Consider the following 27,895-nt stretch of genomic DNA (forward strand, 5'->3'; position numbering starts at 1 on the left):
AGCACCAGTGTATGCCTCCTTCTTCAGCACTAATACTTGCACACAAATTTAAACACCAGCTTTGCACTTGTAGATTACATCACGGTATGCATAGGAAGGTGGCTGATAGATGGCCTATCTGAAGGAGCTGCTGGTTCTCACTGCAGTTCCTAAAGTAGAGAGGTCTACAGTGTGAACCCCATCACAAAGAAACCCTTTGCTGACAGTCTCAAAAGAGAGGCCAAAGACTGACTGGGTCATGGGGGATTAACCAGTTCTCCCTAAAATCATAAAGGTTCAGATGACAGCTTGTGATCATTTAACCTGAGCCAGACTTTAGCCTACAGTATAGTGTTGAAAGGCTGTGTGCAATCCTTAGAGCCACTCAGTCTCCAGCTAACCAGACAAAGTTCTGAAGAGCTGACCAAACGGACTTTTTCCAAATCAGATTATGTTTTCAAGGGAAAGTCAAACATTCCATGTATTTTAGAGTGACTTAAAGTTATGGTATTAGGCTGCAGCCAATTAGTGAGACAATAAGGGACCTACTCACCTGAAGGAGTGCACTTTTTATTGTTTTTCAAAGAGGAAAACATGTATTGTCGTAAGTCTTCCATGTAGGGTAACTGCACATATATCAGACACTAAGGGGGGAAAAACAAAAGAGAAGCAAGTGAACTTGAAGTCAACATTTATAGTTAGTTCCAGAAGTAAAGGCAGCAGGAGTATAAGGAAATCAGAAATCTAGAAACTGTACAAATTGAAATAGTTTGATTTACTAAGAACTGTAGTACAATACAAATGTTAAGTACAATATTTAACATAACTATTACTTTCACAAATATCAGGATGATTAAAAAAAAGGTGTCAGTAATGCTCTAGCCATTTATTAGACCTATTGGATCACCTGGTCCATCATCCTGCTAGTTTAGGATTGTTGCCTAGAGCTCTGTCCAAACCAGCTTTAAATATCCCATGCAATGGAGCTTTCATCACTACCTGTGAGAGACTGCTCTATAGCCTACTGCATCTTACCATCAAGGAAGTTGTTTTTGACATTCCCAGCCTAATTTTTTTTCATATACCTCCTCCAGCGTATAGCACCCTAAATAATTCTTTTCCATCTTTTATGTTTATACCCTTTAAAAATACAAAGACTTATGTCCACCCCCTTATCCAACCTATACATAATTTAGCTCTCTGAATAATCTCTCACAAGTAAGATCACTGGAAACATATGCTGTACAGTTTTTAGGGTGTGGGTGTGGGGTGATGTGATGTGATGTAAAACATTCATTTTTTTAAAAAAACTACATTTCTAGCCCTTCTAGTTACAAAGGAAACCTTCCCAAATGCAACGTGAAACAATCCAGCACTATCTTCCAGAGACAGACTAACTCAAACAGTATCTCTGAGAGGTGTGAAATAAAGAAAATGTAGAATCATAGAAATGTAGGGCTGGAAGGGACCTTGAGAAGTCATAGAATCATAGGGCTGGGAGGGACCTCGAGAGGTCATCTAGTCCAGTCCCCTGCACTCATGGCAGGACTAAGTATTATCTAGACCAGTGGTGGGCAACCTCCAGCCCGTCAGGGTAATCCGCTGGTGGGCTGCGAGACAGTTTGTTTACATTTGCATGGCCACCCGCAGCTCCCAGTGGCCGCGGTTTGCCGTTCCCAGCCAACGGGAGCTACGGGAAGCAGTGCGGGCTGGCGTGCTGAAGGTTGCCGACCCCGGAACTAGACAGTGGAGAGTTTTGAGTTCACTCATTCCAGTCACAAAGCCTGGGCACGCCATAAGCTTGGAGATGCCGAGCTAGTAAAATACCAGTAATCAAAAGTGATGGCCAGCGCTGTTGTCTCCCACCTTCCCTGGGAGCTCTCTGGGAAGTCTTCTCTGAAGACCAGAGCTGACAAGCTGACTAGACAGAAGGGTCAGAAAGAACCCTTTCTAAATGTCCCACAAAGCCCTGCCACTTCACCGCTATCATTCCCATATATTAAAGAAGAAATAAACAAGGCCCTCGTGGCCATTAGAAGTGGAAAAGCTGCTGGCAAGGACCACATTTACCACAAATTCCTTAACAATTTGGGACCAAATAGATCAACATCGTTCACAGACCTAGTCCCTGCATTACATTCAAGATAAAGATCCCAAAAAGCTGGTTTAAGGCTGTAGTCATTACCCTGCTCAAACATGGGAAACCAACAAATGATGCCACCAGCCATTACCCAACAGCATTCCTCTCCACAATTTGCAAGTTAATGGAGAGGGTCTTACTGGTCCATCTCACCCCATCTTTGAGGCCATCCTGCCAAAGGAACAGGCTCGTTTCAGATCAGGATGGAGTTGCTACAACCAGGATCTTGCCATGACTCGTCACACTGAGGCTGGCTTCCAGTGGAATCTAAAAACCGGAACCGTGGTGATAGATTTATCGACCACCTACGACACGCAAGTCATCAAGTCCAGCCCCCATTCAATTCAATGGGATGTCAAATCAAAAACTTAATGACAACAAAATTAAATGTCAACTATTTCACTGCTGATAACTTTAGCACAAACTTCCCACTCATGTGCTTTATTCAGTGCAGCAAGATATGTTTGAAAAGCCATTTGACAGCTACTGGACCCACATTCTGCACTAACATGCATCTTATGGGGTGACATGGAGTATAAATCAGTGAACAATCTGACCACAACTTTTAAAGTTACAAATACTGAATGTTTTTTCTTGTCCCCTCCCTTCTTGACTGCTTTGCTATGAAGAAAATCAAATGTTTGACTGAAGATCTAGAGCATGGGTTTTCAACCAAGGGCTGCGAACAAGTTCTAGCAGGTTCATGGCCAACTCCCTTTCTTTATAGCTAGGATGGCAATGAGGTCCCAAAATATTTTTCTGTTATAAGAGGTTCATGGTATGGAAAAGGTTGAGAACCAATGATATAAGGGAATTCAAAGATCTGTGGGGGAATACAGATGTCAGAGAGGTGAGGGGGGACATTTTTAAAAATAAAATGGGGTAAAATAAAAGTCGTTATTAAAACTATACAATAAAGACACACATTTAAACATACTGTTTTGTTCTACCATGTGCATTTGCAGTGAGTTCACTCTAAAAAAAAATCCCAAACTCTGCAAATCTCCCCCAAATTTCACAGATTCTGGGGAGGGGAAATTCAGCAAAAGTTAACAACATTTCTAGCAGAGTTCTACTGGTTCTAGTAACAATTATGTCTTCCAGCATCTTAATGATTTTAACTGGCTGCTCAGAATTCCCAATTTCTTAGTATTTTGTTAGTATTTAGATGTCCAGAAATGACTGCAATATTCCAGATATGGTCTCATCACAGATTTGTAGTAAGAGGAGATTATCTCCTTGCTCTGTGATTGGTGTCTCCGTGTACAACCCAAAATCACACTGGCCTCTTTTCCTGCCTTATCATACTGCAAACTCATATGTAATTTGCTTTGTTGTGAAGCTTCATTAATTAATGTTTGCAAAGGATTTAAAGACTCTCTGAAGAAAGGCATTATATTAGGTCAAAATGTTACCTCATATGCATCCTTGATACATGGAAAGGCTACGCCAACCTGAGGATTAGATCTTCTGTCATAAGCGTAACGTACTATGGCCACGACATCCAACTCATCCAAAGCATGAATCAGAGCAGAAAGAGCAACTGCTGCAGCCTGTCAAGAAAGTTCATACAAGCCCTGGTTAAAAGCTATTCAGACCAACTTTCACACTGAATCCAAAAGCACTTGCGAAGACAAGGACGTCTCCACCTTTAGTCAGCAGCTTGACTTAAACACCACCTTTTACCTCCAAAAGACACAGCAATAGGCACAGTTCAAATCTGGTCACAACAGTGGATATATTAAAAAGTAGGGACTATCTTTAGATCCTGTACATATCACCCTTTCAAAACAAAAATGGAAAGGGTTCTATGTGAAATTGCAGGATAGAAAGGAAGGAAGAAATGGTACTTTCAGGGCTTTGTTTTTGAAGTTTCTATTTTCTTGAATGTTGACAGTAGACCCAGATTTCATTTTAAATGAGAGAGAGAATGAGTGCAAGGGCATTACATAGTCACCAGTGAACAAAAAGGTTAAACCTCAGTTCAGGTTCCCTGTCCCCTTGCACAGATGTCCAGAGGGAGGACTATAAAATGGCTGCTAGGAAGTCATAAGGCTTGCTTGAACCCCAAGTTGGAGAGTTTGGGCTCCTTTTCTGGTTATAGTAATTTATTTTCCTTTTTCCTTATAATCATTAGGCCTTGAAGGGAAAGAAACCTTGCTGACTGCCTCTGTATTTTTTTCTGCTGAGTTTTACATCAGCTTGCAACATTTCAAACTTTGAAAAAAATACAAACCACGCTTTGCATTCCATGAGACAGTCTGAGATACAATGATCCACACAGAATCAAGTCACCATTTACAAACATGGCAAATATGACCTACTTGCAGCCTTCCCAGGTATAATTAAACAACAGTGAAACTTACAAATTTCTCATTTCTGATTGGAAACATGATATTGATTTTGGGCTCAATCCAGCTCCCATTGACCTCTATGAGAGCTGGATCTGGACCTTTGTAAGTTGCATAGTGAAGAATGTATTGGTTTTATTAACACCAAAGGACCCCTACACCAACTTTATTGCCAGATTCATTACCATTAATTCACGGTGAGCCGCCACTCAACTTAAAATTCATTTATCTCACCTCATCATCTTTCGCTGCAAAGACCTTCAGAACCTGGGTGCCCATGTAGTGATGCCTCTGGATCTATAAATTAAAGTTTCTAAAATGATTAGTTTTGATCTAAAACAAATGTCATTTTTAATTGTACCAACTAATTAATTCTACACTAGAAAAAACAAACATAATACCCACATGTAAGGCCAAAGCATTTAATTACTATGTATGGTAGATATAAAACCTATACGTTGCTCTGTTTCCATTTACCACACAATGTGAAACTCTATTAATATTTTGAGTATTCATCATAGAGAACCGCCACCCTATCAAATGGGGGGGACGGATAGCTCAGTGGTTTGAGCATTGGCCTGCTAAACCCAGGGTTGTGAGTTCAATCCTTGAGGGGGCCACTTAGGGATCTAGGGCAAAATCAGTACTTGGTCCTGCTAGTGAAGGCAGGGGGCTGGACTCAATGACCTTTCAAGGTCCCATCCACTCCTAGGAGATAGGATATCTCCATTAATTAAATTAAATGATGTTTGGAAGGTGCTGCACTAGCCTTATTAGTCTGTATGGAAGTGGCAGTGGTTGCCAAAGGGAAAATTACACTTCACTGGGACAGATAGGATTCAGCATCCACATTTTGCTTTTACGACCTGGCAAAATTCTCAGATCTGAGATCAGACTTGGACTAACAAATTCCAGGATATGTGGCAGTCATTGCTAGCTATGAATAGGCAATATAGAAATTAAATACTGGACTCATGGTACATTTGTCTTGGGGTGAACAGTTCTACATGTTATTTAATACTATTTAGAAAGTTACAGACAAGACTAAAGCATGCCTAGTACTGGTTCTCTTCTTTTTGTTAAAAAATCTTTGAATGTGTGGATAATAAGGCTCCTGGATGTAGATTTGGAGGCAGATGTTCGGCAGCTGTAAACTGTCGTAACCTCATTTAAGTCAATGACAATTTATGCCAGATGGGGATCTGACCTTCAGAAATCAGCACCATTCCTGAAGCTCTTGAAGTCAACCTGTTGTATCCACTATTATTCCTTCCTATTTGTCTTTAGGAGCTGAAATACTATGCTGTCGAGCATCACATATACCTAGATATATATGTCGCTGCATTTTCTTTGGTTGCCAACTAACATCTCCTTTGTGTATTTTAAAGTCTTATATGATTTCTTGATTTACATGGTATTGCTTATAAATTAAAAATCAAATTTTAAAAACCAGTAATAAGATGCCTTATGATCTTCTTTCTTCAGGGATACGAATGATTGAAAAAGCTGCTTCAGTACATTGAGAAAATGATATGAGGTGGGTTTATTCCCTCTTTAATTCTGTATTTGGAACTGCTCCAGTTTCTCTGGTTAATATGCTGTATGCAGTATGCTGCACTGGGAAAGGAGGAGAGGAGCAGACCCCAATGACTGAGGAGGAGGAGCCACCTGTCTCAAGGCAGGGAAGTTCGCGGCCACTGCACCAAAGAGGAGGCAGAGTAGGGTGGTGGAAGCCAGGGACTCCCTCCTGAGAGGGACATGATGTCCCGGGAGGTGTGCTGCCTTCTAGAACCCGCATCTAAGACGTTACAGAAAGGTTGCTGAGGCTCAGCTATCCCTCTGACCGCTACCCCCAAACTGCTCATCCGTGTGGACACCAATGATTTTGTCAGGTCTGACCATGAGAAGATCAGCAGCGACTACAGGGCTCTGGGGGTGAAGGAATCGGGAATGCAGGCTGTGTTCGTGTACATCCTCCTGGCTGGGGCCCCAGGCAGGGATATGTGTATCCTGGAAATGAATGCATGGCTGCACAGACAGTGTTGATGGGAAGGCTTTGGCTTTCTTGATCATAGCATGCTGTTCTGGGAAGGAAGACTACTGGGAAGAGATGGGACCCATCTGACCAAGAAGAGGAAAAGCATCTTTGCACAACAACTCATCAGCTTAACGAGGAGGGCTTTAAACTAGGTTCAAAAGGGGCAGATGACAAAAGTCCACAAGTAGGTATAATAAAGGTAACTTCAATAGAGGGCTAAATGTTGGGGGTGGAAATGGAAAATTACAAGAGGATCACAGGGGCAACAAGAGGGGCATATGCCTCTATATGTCTATACACAAATCCAAGGAGTATGGGGAACAAACTGGAAGAACTGGAAGTATCAGTCCCTAAGCTGAATTATGACTTATTTGGCATCACAGAGATTTGGTGGGATAAGTCTCATGACTCAAATATTGGTATAGATGGGTATAGCTTGTTTTGCATTATACATCAAGAACATATACACTTGTTCTGAGGTCCAGAAGGAGGGGAGAGGCAGACCAGCTGAAAGTTTCTGAGTGAAGATAAAAGGAGGAGCGGGGGAACAGGAGCAGTGTCATGGTCAGGACCACCAAATCAGGAGGAGATGGAAGGTGAGGCCTTTCTATAACAAATAAGGGACTTTAGCTATTCAGAATCTTGAACTGGACTCAGAACGGGACCAGCAACTATGTATGTGAAGAGCTAGCGCAGTGTGTTCTCACTGGTCTGTCTTGCTTAGCAGAAAGGCAGCTGCCTAAAGTAGCAGCTTTATTTTCTGGGTGCCCACATGATCAGACCATGTTATAATAATCCAGTCTAGAGGTGATTAAGAGATGGGATGTTGTAACTAGATTCTCATGTGAAAGGAAATGGCACAAACTCCTGTCTAGTCAAAGATGTTTTGGACAGCGGCGGCTCCAGGCACCAGTGCTCCAAGCGCGTGCCTGGGGCGGCAAGCCGCGGGGGGCGCCCTGCCGGTCCCTGCGAGGGCGGCAATTAGGCAGCCTCGGTGGCATGCCTGCGGGAGGTCCGCCGGTCCCACGGCTTTGGCGGCAATTCGGCAGCGGGTACGCCGAAGCTGCGGGACCGGCGGACCTCCCGCAGGCATGCCACCGAATCCACGGGACCGGGGACCTCCCGCAGGCATGCCGCCAAAGCTAGCCTGCCTGCCTGCAGTGCTTGGGGCGGCAAAAAAGCTAGAGCCGCCCCTGGTTTTGGACCACTGCTGTTATAACAGAGTTCACGGACACCTCTAGCAAGATTGAGGCTGAGGACAACAGAGGGATGGTTACAGCGTCTGACTGCTCTCTATGTATTGCCCTCTGCCAACCAGCATCACCTCTGTTTTAGTGGTGATGGCTAATGATCCTTCTGCTTTTCATACAGGTTCCTATTTTGCCAAGGCACTGTAACATCTGGGAAGCTTGACAAGACAGAGAAGTAGATTTGGGAGCATTCAGCATACTGCTAGCACTGAGGCTCAGTATCTTATGATCCCCCCCAATGACTTCACCATGGATAGTGAATAAAAGAAGTAACTTGACTGAGCCCCGGGGGACTCCAGGAGGATGCGTAGATGCCCATAACCACTATCAGGGTTCTCCTGGAAAGGGAAGAGTAGTGCCAGCTTAAAATTTCCTGCTCTCATGTGTATGCATATGTGTATATTCCACTTTTATGGAGGCAAGATATCTCGTTGTCCAGGACTTCCCAAATGATTAAATCCTGCTTTCCTAGCTGATTGCCGAAGTTGTAGATAGCAGGAAGGCAAAGTGTTCGGTTTCTTACTGAGATAGGGAATGTCTCATCTTAAGCCTTGTAAGGCTCCCAGATGCCATGACGATGAATGGCAAAATGAATGCTTCCAATAAAAAGAGTTAGAATATATCCACAAACACTCTTTAATGTCTCTCTATAGTGTATGTATCTACTTTTAAAAGATATATAATCATCTTCCTTACTTACTGCTTCTGAGCCCTAATTTTGTGAACCAATCACTACGTTTAATTATTGTTACTTTAATGAAAACAAGAGGAAAACCACAGCTCATAACTTAATCCTACGAGAATTAAGACACTTAGTTTCCAAGAGTTCTCAAACATTGGCGAGCTTCTATTGCTAGTACGGTGAAATGAACACACAGACTTGGACAAAGCCAGAGGATTTTGTGCAGGGAACTAACCAGGGACTGGGGAAGGAGGAATCCACTTCCTTGCCACTGGCAGAGGGTGGGGAAATTCTGAAGCTTCTTCTTCATCCACTACTTCAGCTCCTGGGCTAAAATAGGGATTGCACTACATCCGCCACCCCTACATTAGGATTTGTGACCACTGGCTCTGTATAATCGTGAGACAGAGGCCACAACGATGAACCTCGCTCAAATGCCCCCTTTATAGTGACCTATGTGGAGTTCAGATCCACTGGACATGGCAAATGTGAACTCTCCCTGCACATCTAATAGCATCCGCCCACACAACATGCACCTGTTCACTGGAGCATAGCACAGCATCATTGTCCCCTGGTGACTCTGACCTATATTCAATAGTTATCCAGTAATTGAGTGAGAAGAAGTTCAATACTGCACCTGAGATGATCTGCTGAATCCTAATACTGAAAAACACTTTGCTTCGGTTTTGTATTTCATTTGCTCCTCATCTACTTTAGAGAAAGGAACTATATCGCTCCCATAGCGGAACCCTGGAGAACAAGAGATGAGCATCTGGTAAGCATAAGGGCCTACATTTCTTACACTGAAATTAGCACTCTGCATATTTTAACAACGCATGCACGCCCCACAGCTATACCCCATACGATTAACTTTGTAATTTATATCAAATTACTTTCTCCTGTTAACAAAATCATCACACTCCATAGACACAATTTGCAAATCACAAAAAACAGTTACATTCCTTGTGCATCATTTTACATAATGTACCTACTTTTGCAGATATCAGAAAAGAAAAAAACTGTACTTAACACACTGCCCAACACCTTATACTCCCAAACCAATACTCAGTGAAAAAGAGCATGAGCACTCCTTGCAAATAAAAATAGAAAAAACATAACACAAATCAGCAGGAGACTCAAAGAAAGGAATCCACAAAAAATTCAGAGACAAAGCTGTCATTAAAATGGATATTAAAGACCTAGGCCTGGTCTACACTAACCCCCAAATTCGAACTAAGGTACGCAACTTCAGCTACGTGAATAACGTAGCTGAAGTCGACATACCTTAGTTCGAACTTACCGCGGTTCAGACGCGGTCCACACGCGGCAGGCAGGCTCCCCGTCGACTCCGCGGTACTCCTCTCGCCGAGCTGGAGTACCGCAGTCGACGGCGAGCGCTTCCGGGATCGATTTATCGCGTCCAGACCAGACGCGATAAATCGAACCCGGAACTTCGATTGCCAGCCGTCGAACTACCGCGGTAGTGTAGACCTGGCCCTACTAATGCCTCATGGAAAAGCAAAAACCTTTCTATACAGAGACTAGTTGATCTAGTGTTTATTTCTGTATTTTGCTTCCTTTGTTTGTTATTCCTAGGGATATTTGCATGAAATCAGGATCTTTGTTTCTTAGGAGTATCACCTGTTCCTACTGCTTAGTTCCCAACCTGAAGTTACAATATTCTGCTTGCAATATCACAATTAGCTTCTGTTTAGCTGATTATGCTGTCAGAGCATGAGGATGATGTCTTCAGGTGGGGAATAAACACCAGAAGCAGATGAACATCCCAAAATGAAGAACTTTTTTGCATGCACTCTTCCTTAGGAATTTGAAAAGAAAATGAAAAAGCAAATTGAAGCAAAACTCAAAAAACACACTTAATGTGCAGAATACTCTGTAAACAGAACGTTCTTCAAAAATTTCTATGAAACATCAGGAGCTCTTTAACTGCAGTTGAATGTCAGGCCACTGGGTGAAGACATCTTTGGTCTCTCTAGTTTACTTTGATATTGGAATCAAAGGTAAATTGTAACTATTTACTACTGCTTTTCTCTGAAGAAAGTATCTGACAGGCATTCACAGATCAGGACTTCAGCAGAGGGAGGTCAGGAATGCTCAAAGTTTTCTAGAATGTTCTGACCCTGCTTGAGGAAGCAGGCAGCAGCTTTAGGGTGAGGAAGGATCGAGAGAGTTTTAATATATTATAACACATCATAGCCTTGTTACCAACATTTTAAACTTTTAGCCTCTTTTTAAAAATATGCTGTAGCTCAACCACAACATGTGGGCTTGGTGCAGGAATCGCGGGGTAAAATCCCATTGTTATGATGGAGGTCAGATTAGATTATCATAATGGTCAGTTCTGGCCTTAAAGTCTATTAATCAAACCCCAAAATATAAAAACTATCAAGAGGTGAGTTAGTTTAGATCCAAGGACAATGCCATCTTAGAGAACTACTACTAACAGGCAAATAAATGTACCCCCGCTCTACTAAGTCTACATGGATAGATCCATATTTAAGGGCCAATCCTGCTCTCACTGAAGTCATGGCAATTAAATGAAACATTTAAGCATACTGAAGGAAAGAGAAAGTGTCCCCAAATTAACTGGAGTGAGGGCAATAATTTAGCAGGAAAAGATGCTGTGGAATTCGAAGAGAACCCTACCTAAAATCTACCCTATAACGTAAGCAGATTTTTTTTAAGTTTGAAATTATGAAACATGCATAGAACACTAAATTAACATTACTTACTAGCTTTTTTCATAATTACTTCATCTCTGCTTAAAGAGACACAGTCAACTCAAAAATCATACAGATGTACGAACATTTTTAACCTACTACTGTTACAAATAACACCTAAGATTACTACAGTTAAAGTTGAAAGAGAAAAATGATATTTCTATTTTTTCAGTTTACTTTGTGCACTTGACTTTCAGTAGTAATTTATACTGTCTCCCCTGTATAATTATTCTATTTCCCCCATTTGTGTAGGACTTTTAAACAGAAAAAAAAAATTAAAATAGCAAAATGTGACTGATAATAGTGTGTCCACATAGCAACTAGATACCCGCGGCTGGCCAGTGCCAGCCGACTTGGGCTTGTGGCTCTGTTTCATTGCTGTGTGAGTTCAGGCTGGAGCCCAAGCTCTGGGACCCTCCCACCTCACAGGGTCCTAGAGCCCATGCTCCAGCCCAAGCTCGGAAGTCTACACAGCAATAAAACAGCCCCACAAGCCCAAGCCAGCTGGCACAGGCCAGATGCGGGTTTTTCTTTGCTGTGTAGACATACCCAGGGAGACTGAGAAGCAGATATAGCACTTGAAACAATTTTTAACTCACATTTTTGAAAATGGACTGTATTTCAAGTTGATGATGTGCCTTTATTCATCTAAGAAATTGAATTATTTGCATCCAAAGAGAAACTAAACTATGCAAAACAGAAATTTACATGCTGTGAGTACTATCCTGCATTCCATCACCGTGGCACCTCAAACCTCCTTTTAGTCTAAATGGTAAAGCTAATTCTCAAACTTTTTCATGGTGAGAACCACATCTAACAGAAAGATAATCCCCTAAACACCCCCTTCTTTTCATTATCACAGAGACCACAGCACCTTCCATTCACAATTGTATAATATCCTTGTGGCACATACTTTTCCATGCAAGCAACTGCTATAACAGTAGGAAAGTATTTGATATATTTTTAGATATATTTTGATGCAATTTAACAGCTGGAAACAAGAAGAATCAGCACCATCCACCAGCCCATCCACCATGGAGCACAAGTGCTCCACAGAGCGCAGCTTGGGAACTGTTACACTGCCTTCTAGTTCCAACCTGGCATTATTATTATTGCAATAGTTAGAGTCCTTTGAAATTCTTTTATTTTTTTATAATTTTGGGATGTGGGGGGGTTATTTTGTGTTATTTCGTGTTACACATTTTATCCACACAGGAGATGGTGGGGGAAGGGGAGTGTAGGGGGTGTTGGGAATTCTGGAGGAGGTGGGGATTGGAGAGTGAGCCCACCTCTCACTCACCCTGCAGTGGTGGCTCTGGTCCTGCAGGGATAGGCCTGGCTTCCTGCTCCGGGTATTTGGACCTGGCACACGGGGTCATAGCACTGCTCGGATTTGGCCCGGCCACCCCTCCATCCATCATATGCTGGTCATGATGAAGTGGCACTGTGACCTAATGCGCCAGGAGCCACAACTGCAGGATGAGGTTTTTTGTTTTATTTTGCTTTATCCATTTTTGTTGTTGTTTTATTTTGTGTTATTTTGTCTTTGTAAAAAACATGCAGCTCTAGCTACCATGGCAACAATACGAATTTTACAAATATACAAGATGACAAGCTCCCTACCCCCAAGAGTTTACAGTCTAAGGCCACAGTTCGACTTCTAAATCCATCTTTAGGCACCTAAGGGTGGAATTTTCAAATACATTTAAGTGTCTTAGGAGAACAAGTCCTAAAATTTAAACCTAAATGTTTTAAGAGGGCACAGAGAGAATAACCCATACCTTGAACAAGATCATCTTTCGGAACTTCTGTTTCATCATCATCGTTCAAGCAGTAGACAGTCTCTTTTTGCACATCTTCTTTTTTTAAGGTCTTGGCATCCACAAGAGTCCAGGACTTTTTCAGCTTCTCTTCGGCGAGCTTTGTGTCAACATTGAAAGAAAAGGAATATTTAAATCTCATTTGGGGATGGGTCCCCACCACAACATGAGAATCAATTCCTAGAATCATTTCTCTTGACCAAGTGCTGGGTCATAAAAAGCATTTGCTACTCCGATCACCACTAGTGCTCTACTCATATTGACAATTCTCATTTCAGATTAAACAAATGGCTCTCATTTCCCTCCAACCCTTGCTTGTCTTGCCTATTTAAATTGTAAACTGTTTGGGGTAGGGACTGTCTCTTACTCTGCCTTAGTATAGTGCCTAGCACAATACCATAATAAAATAATTATAATAATTATTATTATTATAAATGAGGAGAAACAGGAAGCCGGCAAGGGAAGCCTATAGTGATTAGACCTTACCCAAGCCTAATAAATCCACCTTCTAGACATCAGGCATATTACTAAATTAGAATATTTCGCCTTGAAGCAACAGAATATTGAAGAGAATCCTATTTTAGGTTCAGGTGATGAACCAGTTAAACTCTATTTCACCAAAATCACGTCAGTATCACTGAACTACATGGCTGCCTAGCTATTATTTACATGATAGGCAGCTGTGGTGTTACACATTTTCCTATTTTTAAAGTGTTTTTCCTCTTATTGCTGTGTGAAAGACCCACACAAACAATAGGGGAAACAGACTGACTGAACAGTGAAACTGACTATATGTAAGGTCCTGTCAAATTGCACAAAGCAAACACTGAAAAAAGAGAGAAAATATTTTCACTAATCTTTTAAAGTTATTATAATCTTACATGTGATTTGTAACAACAGTAAGTAAAACATTTATGTCCACAAATGTGATTTCAAATTGAGGGTATCTTTATTACTATTTCTAAAAAAAAGTGCAATTTCCCAAGAAATAAGGAAAATATTAAGCCTCATTCATTTCGGGGCATTTCAGAGACAGGCAGTTGGAAAGCTCCACGTGAATGCAGCACCCTAAATCAGGTCTGTAAACTTTATACAATTAAATGTCACATTGTGGATAGGAATTACCTTCTCTTTCTGAATATTGTTATCTTTAATGTTTTAACATGCATGTCTAATATGGCAAAGTTATGGTTGCTGTGAGAACTATAACTTTAGCTTTATTGGTTTTTGCTCATGTAAAATCTCACCATAATGTTTTCCTTCATCTATCTTAAGGTATTTAATTTTCTTGTCTTTAAGGAAAAAATGAAGATGCAGCTAACTATGCTCCTGCCAACATATACTTAAATATGGGATTTTAGTAACTTACTGATTTGTATGCCACAATCCTTATAGACAGATTAGAACCTATAGTTAGCTGGCAAGGCCAAGCCATAGGTCTTCTTTCGATTTTCTTAAACATTGAAAGACGCTCCAGGCTCTCTCTAAATTAAAGAATAAAAAAAACAGAGACGAATTCTTTGATACGCTGAAATAAAACAATCCAGAAAATGCAAACTCCTCAGCAAAGGGTGGAAGCCCAACTGGTTTGGCTTGGATTGCACAAAGCACTGGAAAATAAACTATACAGAACATTCCTGTTACTGATCATAGTAAGAAGGGGGCAGAGAATGTGACCTAGTAGGTGTTTTCCATCTAAAATCTCTATGGCTCTATGATGTTAAGGTTAAAGACAGTATGTCAGTTCTTATGGGGAGGAAGAGATTACACAGTTGTTTAGGAAGCATTTTGCAGTTAGCTAACATTAACCCAATTAAGTAATTTAGCTAGCTGAACAGCCCAAATTATAAAAGACACCTCTCACTGGTAAGATGTTGCCTGGGCCGGAGATGAAAAAATAAAGAATCCTGTTTCAATTAACATTATTTTGTTTGTTTGGTAATTAGCACTCCCCACATTTTTAATAAGTTGTTAATGAATACACATTCTTTTCGCAGCTCAATTAGGATAAAGCCAGCTACTTCGAATATCTCTAAGCCAAACAGCAAATAAAAAACCTTATAAGGCAAAAAAAGATTCTTTTAAATGACTGTACATTAAAAGTACAAAACTGTTAACACAACATTGCATAAGGTTCAACAGCTCAAAGTCAGAAAATGTGAAAATTAAGATTGAAAATACAGTTTTAGCTCAGGGAATATTTATTACATTACATCTTCTATATGATCACAAAGACGTGTCTTCACGACCAAAAAAGGCAGGTTTTCACTGTGAGATAGTAGTTAGCTTGCTGTAAAATCCTAGTGGAGACAAGGCTATGTAGTTTTTACAGCAATGTAGCTAGGAGAGGTCAACCATAGCTGGGGAGTATAATGTTGACCTCACCTAGCCACAATGCAGTAAAAACTACCTGCATCTTGTCCCCATTAGGTTTTAACTACCTAACACATGTTAGTTATCCCACTGTAAAAAATACATCCTTTTGGCAATAAAGACATATCCACAGTCATATCAAATAATGCAAGATAATTCAATAGTATTTTGTACAACTTAAGTTACATGTGTATTTAAAAACCTGTGTCCATGTAATTAAAACTATTATAATTCATACGCTCAAGGGGCAAAGTTAAAGTAAAACACTCAACTTTAACTTTTACATTTCTTAACTTTTTAATGTTTAATTGTGCTACCTTAATTCTGTATTAACAGAGTTCTTTAGATTTAATTTCCTATGTTTTTTAGAAGAAACAGATTCACAGTTCTCCCCGATCAGTGAAGACCAAGTCCATTAGCAAATTTTGCCCTTGTAGACTTGCAGACAGCATAGGCCAATAGTTAACTGATTACTGAATAATACACATCTCCATATCTACACACATGTGGACTTTGATAAACTTGCATTTTAAAAAAAGCCTAAGGACAGCATAAATACCTCTAGCCCTGTAGCCAGCCTTCTTGGTCCCAACATTGTGTTTCTGGACTCCCCCCCCCGCAGTTCAAATCAATATCAGACCTTAAAACAATATTACAAAATTCTACTTGCTCATCTGCTTGGATAAATTATTTATTTTCATAGGGGGTAAAATTATTTTTGATCAGCAGCATAGTAAAAAGAGGGAAGGAGATATTGTGTCGAGGTTGCTAAAATTTTCATGACAGTTTTGCAAGGCTGCTTTATAAAAGCTGAATAAACTGATCTAAAGCCTCATATATTCTTAAACAACTTAAACTGCACTAAAGCTTTAATCTGTTAGCCAAACCCCCATTTATCCAAAGGTTTCAGACCTCCCCTGAAACCAGGGAGTAAGCAGGGCTGTACTGCATTTATAGCCCAGGATAAGAAAGGTAAAGATAAAAGAGACATTTATTATTTGTATTACAATAGCTCCTAGGAGCCCTAGTGAAGGAACAGGACCCCATTGGGCTAGATGCTGTACAAACACAGAACAGAAAGACGGTCCCTGCCCCAAAGAGCCTGTATAATCTATGTATAAGACAAGAGACAACACAACAGATGGCTATAGACAGAATGGATATGAGTGGGGCAAGACTGCATTTGTCAGGGCCAGAAAAAAGGATGCTGCAGTAATTAAGAAGCGGGACTATGAGGGCCTGCATCAAAGTTTTAGCTGTGTGACTGATTAAGAAAAGCTACATGCTAAGAGGTGTTATGCAAAAAGAATCTGCAAGATTTAGATATAGCCTGAGGTGAGGACCTAAAGAAAGGTCCAAGTCAAAGCTGATGCCCAGGTTACAGGCCTGAGTGACAGGCAGGATAGTGGTATTGTCCACAGTGACTGAGAAAGGAGGCTGGGGGAGGGGGAAACTTAGAACACCTGATAGTTTCATGCACGTGGATTATCCGAAAGGATAATCATGATCAAAAATATATGGTTTTGTTTGGCTTTGGGGTGCAGCAACAAAGCCTGTTTTTATTGCCATGGAAAAATCTCAGGTTGCTTTGTAGGCAAATAGAAAATAAATATGTAGCAGTGGTGATATATTTCCTCAGAAATAAAAGGTCTAAATTTCCCTTCTCATATAACATACTCTAACCAGCCATGGAGGCCAAGATGAGGAAAAATATATAATGGCTACAAAAGGAGAGAGGGACCAAATGATAAGTTGGGGGGAAGGGATAGCTCAGGGTTTGAGCATTGGCCTGCTAAACCCAGGATTGTGAGTTCAATCCTTGAGGGGGCCCACTTAGGGATCTGGGGCAAAAATCAGTACTTGGTCCTGCTAGTGAAGGCAGGGGGCTGGACTCGATGACCTTTCGGGGTCCCTTCCAGTTCTATGAGATAGGTATATCTCCATATATTATTATTATTATTTTTGGGCAGAATGAGGGGAGGAAGTTACCAGTCTAAACCACCTGTCGGGGAGAAGTCTCAGGCATAGCAGCCACTGCAGTGTTTCTAAGATACACACACATTTTTATTGTTTCACTGTGGAGACACCAAAATGTAAAACCATCTTTCTATCCTTGCATTAGCAATTCTACTGAACCAGTCTATTGTTAGACACAATGGCACAGCAGTTCGCTAATAAGCCATGAGCTTCAAGAAGCAACCATCCGTCACAATCTGTCTGGGGGAGTTTGATAAACTAGTTGATCTGCAACCAATCTGAGACCAGGAAAAAAGGGCTACCATTCTGCGCAAATGCTTTACATGCACTGCACACGCATTCTAAAATAGCATTTATCTTCTAAATACCTTATATTCAATATGGTTTTGAAGTCTCATTTAGAGGATCACCCTCCTTAAAACATTCTGAGGAACACAAGACACAGGAGGAATAAGGGATGCTTTCTATAAAGCCAGAGTACCATATGAAGGAAAATTCACTTTCCATTGTATCTTATAATTCTCTTATCTGTTCTTTGAATCAAAGCCACTGAAGTTGATTTAAGGGACACAAATGTGTGATAAGTTACACAACTACAAAGTGCCACCTCATTCATTAAAGCTTTTTGTGGATGAAATAAGACTCTAAACTTCCAGCATCTGAAAGGGGAGTATTCAAGTTTACCTGAAAGTGTAAATTTCATCCAGGCCTCCTCCTTCCTCTAAAGCAAACATCAATTTTCTCACCATACAGATGCCTTCTTTCTGCTGCTCGGTTAAGCCCTTCCTTGGAAAAGACTTTCTGTACATATCAGAATGTCGACCATCACCTGTATCCCCACTTCCCTCTTCATCATCCACTGGAAACGGCAAGCTAAGAATACAATTAAAAACAGTTAATTTATTTTGCTACTTAACTAAAACAACTAAATCATTTTGGATGATTAAAAAAAAGAGAGACAAAAATTGCATCTGGATTGACTCTTTCTTCAGCCTGATGCCCTTTCAAATGTCAGTTCTAAACCCCAGCGAAGAGTACCCTCCCAATCCCTTAATTATAGCTGTGCTATTAGTCATTCCTGTAATAACTGTTATTCTGTCTGAGATTTTAATAGCCTGTAATAGCTGGTGAATTCATGAATAAAATTGACATTCTCCCATATGTTACAAGTCTGGGTTAGAGTTTAACTAGCATCTCTAGATGAAATGATATTTTTCTGTACCCCAAACAATGTCATTAAGTTATCTAAGAATAACAGAAGCCCGACTAGAAAAAGACCTGTGAGGTGATCTATTCCATCTCCCTGACAATACCTGTATATTTTTTACCGTTAATTTTCCTACTTGTTTAATTTTCAAACAGGCACCTTTCTGTTTTCTTCCATGCTGCCCCCCATGCTTGGGAGGAGCTCCCCATAAAAATCCACAAAGTTACCTCATTAGCCTCCTTTTCTGTGATGTCTACAAAAAAAACCTGAGAATAGGCTGCTGGCGTGCTGAGACCACTGCCTATCATACTGACCAATACTGTCTTATTGTTTCCTTGTATTCCCCCCATCTGTCTGTCTGTCTCTATTGTCTCTTGTTTTATACTGAGATTGCCAGCTCTTTGGGGAAGGGGCCATCTTTTTATTTTTGAATTTGCACAGAGCCTAGCACAACGAGGTCCTGTTCCGTGATTCCTAGGCACTACAGTAATTCAAATAATAATAATATTACAGGGAGTGGCCCTTTTACACCAAACCACAGCACTTACCACAACAGCAGACAATTTAAGATGGCTGTAATTATGTAATGAAAATGGCACAGAGCTGTGAAGATGCTTTAGAGCTATTTCCACACTTACAAAAATTGCAGTGAGATTCCTGTTTTCTTCAAGTTAGCGATGATAATTTCCAGCTGATCCTCACTGAAGGGACTGCTAAGGTCTGTAAACACCTCAATGTGTCGTTTCTCATATTTCTTTCCTCTTAAACAATAAAAATAGAAGATTTGTTGAAATAAAAAAATCCTGTTGCATCATTTGCTGAACACTTATTTTAAAAAATGTAAAACTGTATCTCTAATAAAGTTTAGAACTTCTTGTAACAGAAGTCTGTAAACATCAAGATATGCTGCCTTTAAGTACAACAAGAACAAATCCAATCAGCATGGTTTGTTCTTTCTTATTATTATTCAGGGGAAGTCTGTGTCCTTTTTCTGATTTTTTTCCCCCGCCAAGTGAATGGAAAGCCTGCTCCTCAGCTGACATAAATTAGTTTAACTACACTGAAGTCAATGGAGCTATGCCAGTCTATACCAATGAAGATCTGGTCCTTGGTGTTTACTAAAGGTGCTGGCTACTTCCTCCCAGGCTGCAAGACCATGATTATGAAGGTGTTAAACTGTGTCTACATGGATGTTAAGGGTTTTTTTCCAATCCTGTTAAGCTCACGCAATTGAAAAAAGCATTTCTCTTTATCTAGGCAGGTCTCTAGGGTTTGTCTACACTGCAGCTGGGAGGTGTAATTCCCAGCACGCGTAGACATACTCCTCCAGCTAGTGCACTAAAAATAGTACTGGGACCCTGGCAGCAGGGGAGGTGGCTCAAGCTAGCCACCAGAATGCATTTTACCCAACCTCCTGGGTATATACTCAGGCAGCTAGTCCAAGCTGCTGCCCGTGCTATCACAGCCACATTTCTGTTTTTAGCACACTAGCTCGATCAGAGCTAGCCCATGTCTGTCCACCTGTGCTGGGAAGCATGCTCCGAGCAGCAGTTTAGACATACCCTTAGAGGCTACTTCTGTATACTTAGGCTCCTTCCTGACAGTGAAGATTAGCTCGGATGCTCCAATTAAGTATATGGATTTCATCCCTAGGCAGCTGGATACTGTACAAGGTATTCTCAAGGGTTTACTTCCCTCATTAGTCCAAACAAGTCCAAATTTATTGACCTGAAGAGCACATTGTAAAACCTATTTAAGGTTTGTCTACACAAGAAAGTTTTACCAGTTATACTGGAATAGTTAACCAGTATAGTAATTCTGGTATAAACACCCATGTAGGCACTCTTATGCCAGAATAAGAGTGGCTTTATTCAGTTATCTTAAACCTTGCCCAAGCAACAAAAGGCTTTCTTATAACCAGAATATGAGTGTCAACCCAAAGAGTTAGATTGGTATAATTATATTAGTTTAGATTCACACCTTAGTTTATACCAGTATAACTTCCCTAAGTGGGCAAGCTCTTATTCAAGTGACTTAAATTGCTTGGGGAGGTTGGGTGTCTCTAGTGGGTTTTTTAGGAACAGCTTTTCATTGTGGTGGTTTTTAAGAAAGCAGCATCTTCCCTATTCACACAACCTTGCAGCATTAAAGTGGAGTCAGCTCAGCTCTCAAAACTCCATTTCAGAATTCTTGTGCAAGTCCCCAGGTTGCAGTACTTACATTGTTTCCTTTTGAAGCAAGTCCATGCACACGACAAGTGCATCCAGGACTAAGTGAGTTAAAGACAAAAGACATTTAGAACAAGACTGTGTCACAAACATACACGTTTTTCTCTTTATTTTAGCAGTTGCAGAGACAGTTAAACCATTTTAGTGTATGACAACCAAACTAGCACCTATTAAAACTACCTATTGCCTTTCCTACAACCCTGTCTTTTCCCTGCACTTTTAAAGGGAAGACTATTACCAGGGACCAATCCTGCTATTGAAGTCAAGAGCAAAGCTATGATAGGAGCAGAATCGAGCCCAATGAAAACATTTATCACCTAGACTTTTTGTATTATCATCATCTCTTTATTTGGTATCCATGACTGAAAACTACATGTCGTTTCAAAATATGACATCATTTTTCACTATAATTCCCCTTTTCTTAATAAACATCTATTTCTTACATCTCCTGATACATTTCTTTTCTCAAGTAATTTCATTAAGGATGTGCTCTTATCTCTGTGCTCAGGGATCTGTGGCCCAGATCCACAGAGGGACCTAGGCACTGCAATACTGAGCATCATGGCACCTAACTTTTAGGCACCTAGAAAATCACAGGCACAACACTGCCATCCACAAAGCCCGAGTTAGGCACCTCAGCTACCCAGACAACAAAGACAGGGGAGAGACAGGCACCTTAGGCTGCGAACAACAAAGCCAGCACACTAGGCAAGGAGCCGCCTGAGCTAGCCAGTGAGAGATGCCAACCAGAGGGGGGGTATTAAGTCCCACCCCTCTCTCAGAGATAGGCTCCTAAGTCCAGGCTGCAAGAAGTCGCCTAGCACTGCTAGCAATCCATGACCCGAGGAAGACAGGCATAGGCCACCTAGGTTTGTGTGGGGGCCTGAAACAAAACAGCCCGGTGGGTTGAGGTGGCGGACCTCCTTTATAACTTTTAGCCTAAGAGATAGGCGATTCACTCAGGATGTGGGAGACCCCCGGTTCAAGTTCCACCTCCTCCTGAGGGATCAGCTACCTCTCAGGAGAGGGCCTAACCACTAGACTATAGAGTTACTCTAACTTTTTCACTGGTTCAATTAATATTTAATTATTCAATTGTTTAATAAAAGTGGAACAACTTCAACTGGAGAGACTAATGGAGACCCATATCAGAATATTCTATAGCCTAGCGTTAGCCTGACGGGGGCAGATCCCTGTTCAAATCCCTTTTCTCTCTCAGGAGGACAGGGGACTTAAATGGGAGTCTCTAACATCCTGGGTGAGTACCCTATCCACTGGGCTAAAGGTCACAAGAGAGCCCTCTCCTTCCATCCCCAGCTGTTGTGTGTGAACTCGCCTGAGGGACCCGGATCCAGCAGCCATGCTTAGAGGCCACCTACCGGATCATGCCCCCACATGCAACTTAGGCAGCCAGATGCCTTTATTTCCCAGTCTGTGAATTACTCTGGGGCTTACATGGGAGATAGGTGTCCAGATGACCTATTGCAAGGCAGTAGTGTGCATGCTCAGGTGGGAGATAGGTGACCAGGCGACTAGAGTGAGGCTGCAGTGTACACACCCAGAGGAAAAAAATTAGGTGCCAAGTGAGTTAAGGCATCTCCAGGTTAGGTAGCAGCTGAACTGGAGTTTTGTGAATCGCAATGGTGCCTAAAAACAGGACTTACGCACCTAAGTCCCTTGATAGATCGCATCCATGTACATACCTCCTTACCCATCAAACCAAGAATATGATTCAGTTTGTGGCAACATACAGTTGACTGGCTGCAGGCTCCTCTGACGCTGCTCTGCCAACCTGACTACAAATGAAATAATTATTTTTTGGGTGGAGAAGGAGAACAAAGAGAAATGGCGAAAAATTTCAAATGAAATGTTCAGAGGAACACTTTCAAAAACTCTCACCTATGTTACTAACAAAAGTGACTTTTCTTAATGTATGCATTTCACAGCAAAATGAGGACTGATCAATCTGAAATGCCTAAGCACATGCAGCAGTGTTGGGCTTCCCTTTGGTGGGAGGGTTAATTTTTTTTTTTTTTTTTTTTAAGTTTTCATAGGTTTAATTTGATGAAAACCTATTTTGCATTAGGCTTTGTAAGTCCCTTTAAAAACAAACAAACATATTTTGAGCCTAATCTGACATTATCTCTTTGCTATATTTTTTTCTCTCTCTGTCTCATGCAGAAGAAGATACCAGAAATGCTCAAAGCTTAATTAACTCAGTACTTTATACTAGAAACAATTCACTGGGGCCAGGACTCCACCTAACATCAGAACTTTGAAAATTGGTTAATCTGGAAAACTGGCTCTTGTGCAAACTGTCAACTCCTAAATTCAAAAGAACAATACATGTTTAATAGTAATTATGACTTCAACAACACTTCTGGGACAATTTCACAACATTAGCTCCCAGTCCTCCATGCTACTTTATCTAGTTCAGAGATTTTGTACAGCCAGAGAGGATACAGTCTGCTTGTTCAGAGCCTGGTTGAACTGCGTTTTGTATGTCCTCCAGCAAATCAAAATCCGGTAGCATCAGGTGTCTTTGTACAGTAATGTTCTGATACTGATCACCACTGGCAAGGGTATTCTCCGTGCCATCTGTGCCAAACAAAACTACAGAGACTTCATCTTTGCTCTCAGCAAACACCTGGAGATGGAGAAGGTACAAAAAAAATTCAAAAATATACACTGTGTTGTACATACATACGTTAAATAGAAAGCATATTATACAAATTTTGCAACTAGGTATCAATTACAGCAGACTCCATGCTACCACATACACAGCCCTTCCAAAATGTATGCATACGCCGAGCTCATTAACGTAGAATTAAATTCAGCTAGCAGGCTGCTATGAGTACTACTGATCAACATATGCGGGAAACGAGTAAAATCAGATCACTCAGTTCCTACAGTAATTCTGCATGATGCTAAATTTTAACAATGCTGAAACATTTTATAAGACGCCAGCACTTTTTCCCATGAAAGTCTCTTCTAGCTTAAAAAAGGGGAGTGATCAAGCTAGGTGCACTTGTCGTTCACAAAAATCTGCTGGGAGAAAGGCCAGTGTTGCTCTCACATATAACAGTAAAAACAACGATTCTGTTATTGAATAGGGTTAGCACTTGGGTCACCCAGAAGTCACCTACTACAGGACAGGCCCAACAAAGAAAGTAACAGAACACCATTAGCCATCACCTACAGCCCCCAATTAAAACCTCTCCAGCACATCATCAAGGATCTAAAACCTATCCTGAAGGATGATCCCTCACTCTCACAGACCTTGGGAGACAGGCCAGTCCTCGCTTACAGACAGCCCCCCAATCTGAAGCAAATACTCACCAGCAACTACACACCACACAACAGAAACACTAACCCAGGAACCAACCCCTGCAATAAGCCCCGTTGCCAACTCTGTCTGCATATCTATGCAAGGGACACCATTATAGGACCCAGCCACATCAGCCACACCATCAAGGGCTCATTCACCTGCACATCAACCAATGTGATATATGCCATCATGTGCCAGCAATGCCCCTCTGCCATGTACATTGGCCAAACAGGACAGTCTCTGTGCAAAAGAATAAATGAACCCAGATCAGACATCAAGAATTGTAACATTCAAAAGCCAGTAGGAGAGCACTTCAATCTACCTGGACACTCAATAACAGAATTAAAAGTCACCATTCTTCAACAAAAAAACTTCAAAAACAGACTTCAAAGAGAAACTGCAGAACTGGAATTAATTTGCAAACTTGACACCACAAATTAGGCCTGAATAAAGACTGGGAGTGGATGGGTCACTACAAAAAATAATTTTCCCTCCGTTGATACTCACACTTTCTTGTCAACTGCTGAGAATGGGCACATCCACTTTGATTAAATTGGCCTTATTAGCACTACAAAAAGTAATTTTCCCTGTGTTGATATTTACCCCTTCTTGTCAATGGGCCACATCCACTCTAATTGAATTGGCCTCATTAGCACTGACCCCCCCCCACTTAGTAAGGCAACTCCCATCTTTTCATGTGCTGTATATTTATTCCTGCTTACTGTATTTTCTACTCCATGCATCTGATGAAGTGGGTTATCCCACGAAAGCTTATGCCCAAATAAATTTGTTAGTCTCTAAGATGCCACAAGGACTCCTCGTTGTTTTTACTGATACAGACTAACACGGCTACCCCCCTGAAACCTGTCACATATAACAGTCAATTAGAATAATTCTAACTACTTTCCCAGCTAAACACAATATAATCAAATAAAAAGGATGAAGAAAAGAGTCTAGCAAGCCTCACTGTTTTCCTTCTTTCATTTCTAACCTTTTAAGTGTATCATACTCAAACGGAAATCACACGTACCTGTCGCTGCACGAACATCGTCATCATCTTCTTGGCTTGTTCAAACGGAGACTCTTCTCCAGGAGCAGAATTGCTCATTGCAAAGCCTACATCCATACACAGCACTATGGCAGCCTGGAAGAAAGAACCAAACTGAATTAGAATGTGATGGGGCACGCTTAAGTGAAATCATTTAAAGGAGTTAATTCACGCCTTGATTTACATAGAACTTACATTTCATTTTACTGCATTACTAATCCCTATTGTTGTTTTAACTCCTAATTTGACATGTATGTACAGAGGATGAGAATATCGGACTTCCCATACTGGATCAGACTAGTGGTCCATTTAGTCCAGTATTATGTCTCAGGGCTTATCTACACGAACCTTTAGTTTGCAACAAGCTGGGGTCTGAATCTAATCTGCACCGACTAACTGTGTGTGGACCCTGTTGACACGCATTAACACTTGGGTAATGCGCTGTGATCTATCCTCTTTGAAATGGGACTAGATCAAAGTACATTAACAAATTGTTAACACGTGTCAGCAGGGTCCACACAGACAGTTCGTCCTCAGCAGGCTAGTGTAAATCATAGAACCACAGGGTTAGAAGGGACCACAAGGGTCATTTAGTCTAACTCCCTGCCAAGACCTAGGATTTGTTGCGTCTAAATCATCCAAGACAGATGGCTATCCAGCCTCTTTTTGAAAACCTCCAGTGAAGATTTCATGACTTCCCTAGGCAGTTTGTACTACTGTCCTACTGTTCTTAAAGTTAGGAAGTTTTTCCTGAGATTTAATCTAAATCTGCTGTGCTGTAGTTTGAACCCATTCCCTCTTGTCCTGGTCTCTGTGGCAAGAGAGAACAATTCGTTCCCATTTTTCTTATGGCAGCATTTCAAGTATTTGAAGACCGCTATCATGTCCCCCCTTAAACTCCTCTTTCCCAAACTAAACATACCCAGTTCCTTCCACCTTTGCCCCTATGGCTTGCATTCCATCCCTGTGATCATCTTTGTCGCTCGCCTCTGGATCCTTTCCAGTTTCTCTACATCCTTTCCATACAGCGGTTACCAAAATCGGACACAGTACTCCAGCTGAGGCCTAACTAGTGCTGAGTAGAGTGGTACTATCACCTCCCGTGACTTGCATGCTATACCTCTGGTCAATGCAACCCAACATTGAATTTACTGTTTTGCAACAGCATCGCATTGTTGACTCATGTTGAGGTGGGGTAGATTCATACCCTAGTTTGCCACAAACTAAATGTTTCTGTAGACAAACTCTCAAGGAATGGTCAGTACAGATACTTCAGCGGAAGGTATAAGGAATCCCGAAGCAGACTGTAATAGAATAATCTGCCAATAGGAGAAGTTTCTTCCTAACCCGGTCAATTAGCAACTGGCTTACCATGAAGCATGAGTTTATTATCCCTTATGAAAGCGGTTTTTAATAATGTTGGGTACATTTTAAAAAAATACTTGGTAACATTTTCAAAAGCACCTATGTGACTTGGGAGGACTAGGTCCTATTTTCAAAAGCACACGGGTTTTCTCGTCTTGTTAGCGCTTCTGATTATCTTTGCACAATGAACAACTGTTTTAATTGAGCTATTCAGAGTGATGCCAGGTCCATTTCTTGAGTGGTAACACGGTTAATGTAGAATCCAACAATGTGTATGAACAAATCAAATTATTCTTCCCAGTTTGGGAAGGAATATTACTTTGGACCTATTAATATTTAATCTGCCATTGTGTTGCCCATTCAACTAGCTTTGTTAGGTCCCTCTGAAGTTCCTCAGTCTCCACTTGTCTTGATTACCCTAAATAATTGTGTTATCTGGATGAACAAAGCCAGAAGATTAATTCAGCAAAGGAGCTAGATGGGCAAATCATGCATTTGTTATGCTCTTAGGTGGCATTTGCAAAGAAAGTGACAAAAGGCCAGTTTTCATTTTCAGCCACAGGCTGAACCAAGGATTTTTAAGTGCTCATCCACAGCTTGTCTGGTGGGCAGCACACAATTAAAATTACACAAGCCTAGAACAAAAATGTTTGGTTTTGTTGGGCTGCTGGTAAATAGAACTTTTTCTAGCTTGGCGTCAGTCATCTTTTTTCTGAAAAGAATGTTCATCTGAATGTACACCTAACCTGAGATTTGCTGCCATCACATTGTTTACCCTGCTTTTCTGTTATACCGCTTCCCCCCACCCTGTGTCCACCTGCTCTATTTAGATAGTAATGTTATCCCTTCTGACCCAAGTGGCTAATCTAAGTTTGGGGCCCTTCATGCTGTTCTACTTGGGAGGAGAAATTGATGGACTCAGATACCTTTGATACAATCTTGTTTATTAACAAATAATGTATAAGTCCTGTTTCTCCAAACACAGAAGGATCCACAAATCAGCAAACAGCTTCCCTGCTCACAGCATCAAACTCTTCCAGCCAGCACTCTGATGCAAAAAAATTTTCTCTAACGTTATCCCAGGGCCACCCACCATGCTTCCAGGCTGTATCTGCTTGGCTTTCGTTCTGCTTCTCTCTGTATCTCTCCCTGTGCTGTCTCTCTCAAACAGATACTCACATGCTGACCAAAATAGTTCCACCAGTTAAAGCTCTAGTCCTGGCATTTGAACCCTCTTGGATTCAGCTTCTACTCAGCTTTTCCACGTGCCTGTGTTTTGGGGTTTTACTGCTATTGTTTCAGACATCTGATTATAATGGCTTCTCTATATTTATTCCAAATGTCAGGCAGCGGCATGCCTGGCCGTAA

General features: G+C 41.1%; 1 protein-coding gene across 1 annotated transcript in view; it reads right to left on the reverse strand.

Annotated features, from left to right (window-relative positions):
• Nucleotides 1–27,895, reverse strand: part of XRCC5 (X-ray repair cross complementing 5) — a 65,498-nt gene that overhangs the window by 35,076 nt on the left and 2,527 nt on the right. The window contains exons 2-12 of the mRNA XM_065413262.1: nucleotides 25,145–25,258; nucleotides 23,250–23,433; nucleotides 20,779–20,827; nucleotides 19,197–19,319; nucleotides 18,036–18,224; nucleotides 14,371–14,485; nucleotides 12,963–13,101; nucleotides 9,078–9,190; nucleotides 4,705–4,767; nucleotides 3,535–3,672; nucleotides 533–623 (exon numbers count right to left, since the gene is read on the reverse strand). Coding sequence (XP_065269334.1) covers nucleotides 533–623; nucleotides 3,535–3,672; nucleotides 4,705–4,767; nucleotides 9,078–9,190; nucleotides 12,963–13,101; nucleotides 14,371–14,485; nucleotides 18,036–18,224; nucleotides 19,197–19,319; nucleotides 20,779–20,827; nucleotides 23,250–23,433; nucleotides 25,145–25,258 — 1,318 coding nt within the window. The remainder of the gene's footprint in view (nucleotides 1–532; nucleotides 624–3,534; nucleotides 3,673–4,704; nucleotides 4,768–9,077; nucleotides 9,191–12,962; nucleotides 13,102–14,370; nucleotides 14,486–18,035; nucleotides 18,225–19,196; nucleotides 19,320–20,778; nucleotides 20,828–23,249; nucleotides 23,434–25,144; nucleotides 25,259–27,895) is intronic.

This window comes from Emys orbicularis, chromosome 11 (genome assembly GCF_028017835.1).
Source record: "Emys orbicularis isolate rEmyOrb1 chromosome 11, rEmyOrb1.hap1, whole genome shotgun sequence".
NCBI classification, from domain to species: domain Eukaryota; kingdom Metazoa; phylum Chordata; order Testudines; family Emydidae; genus Emys; species Emys orbicularis.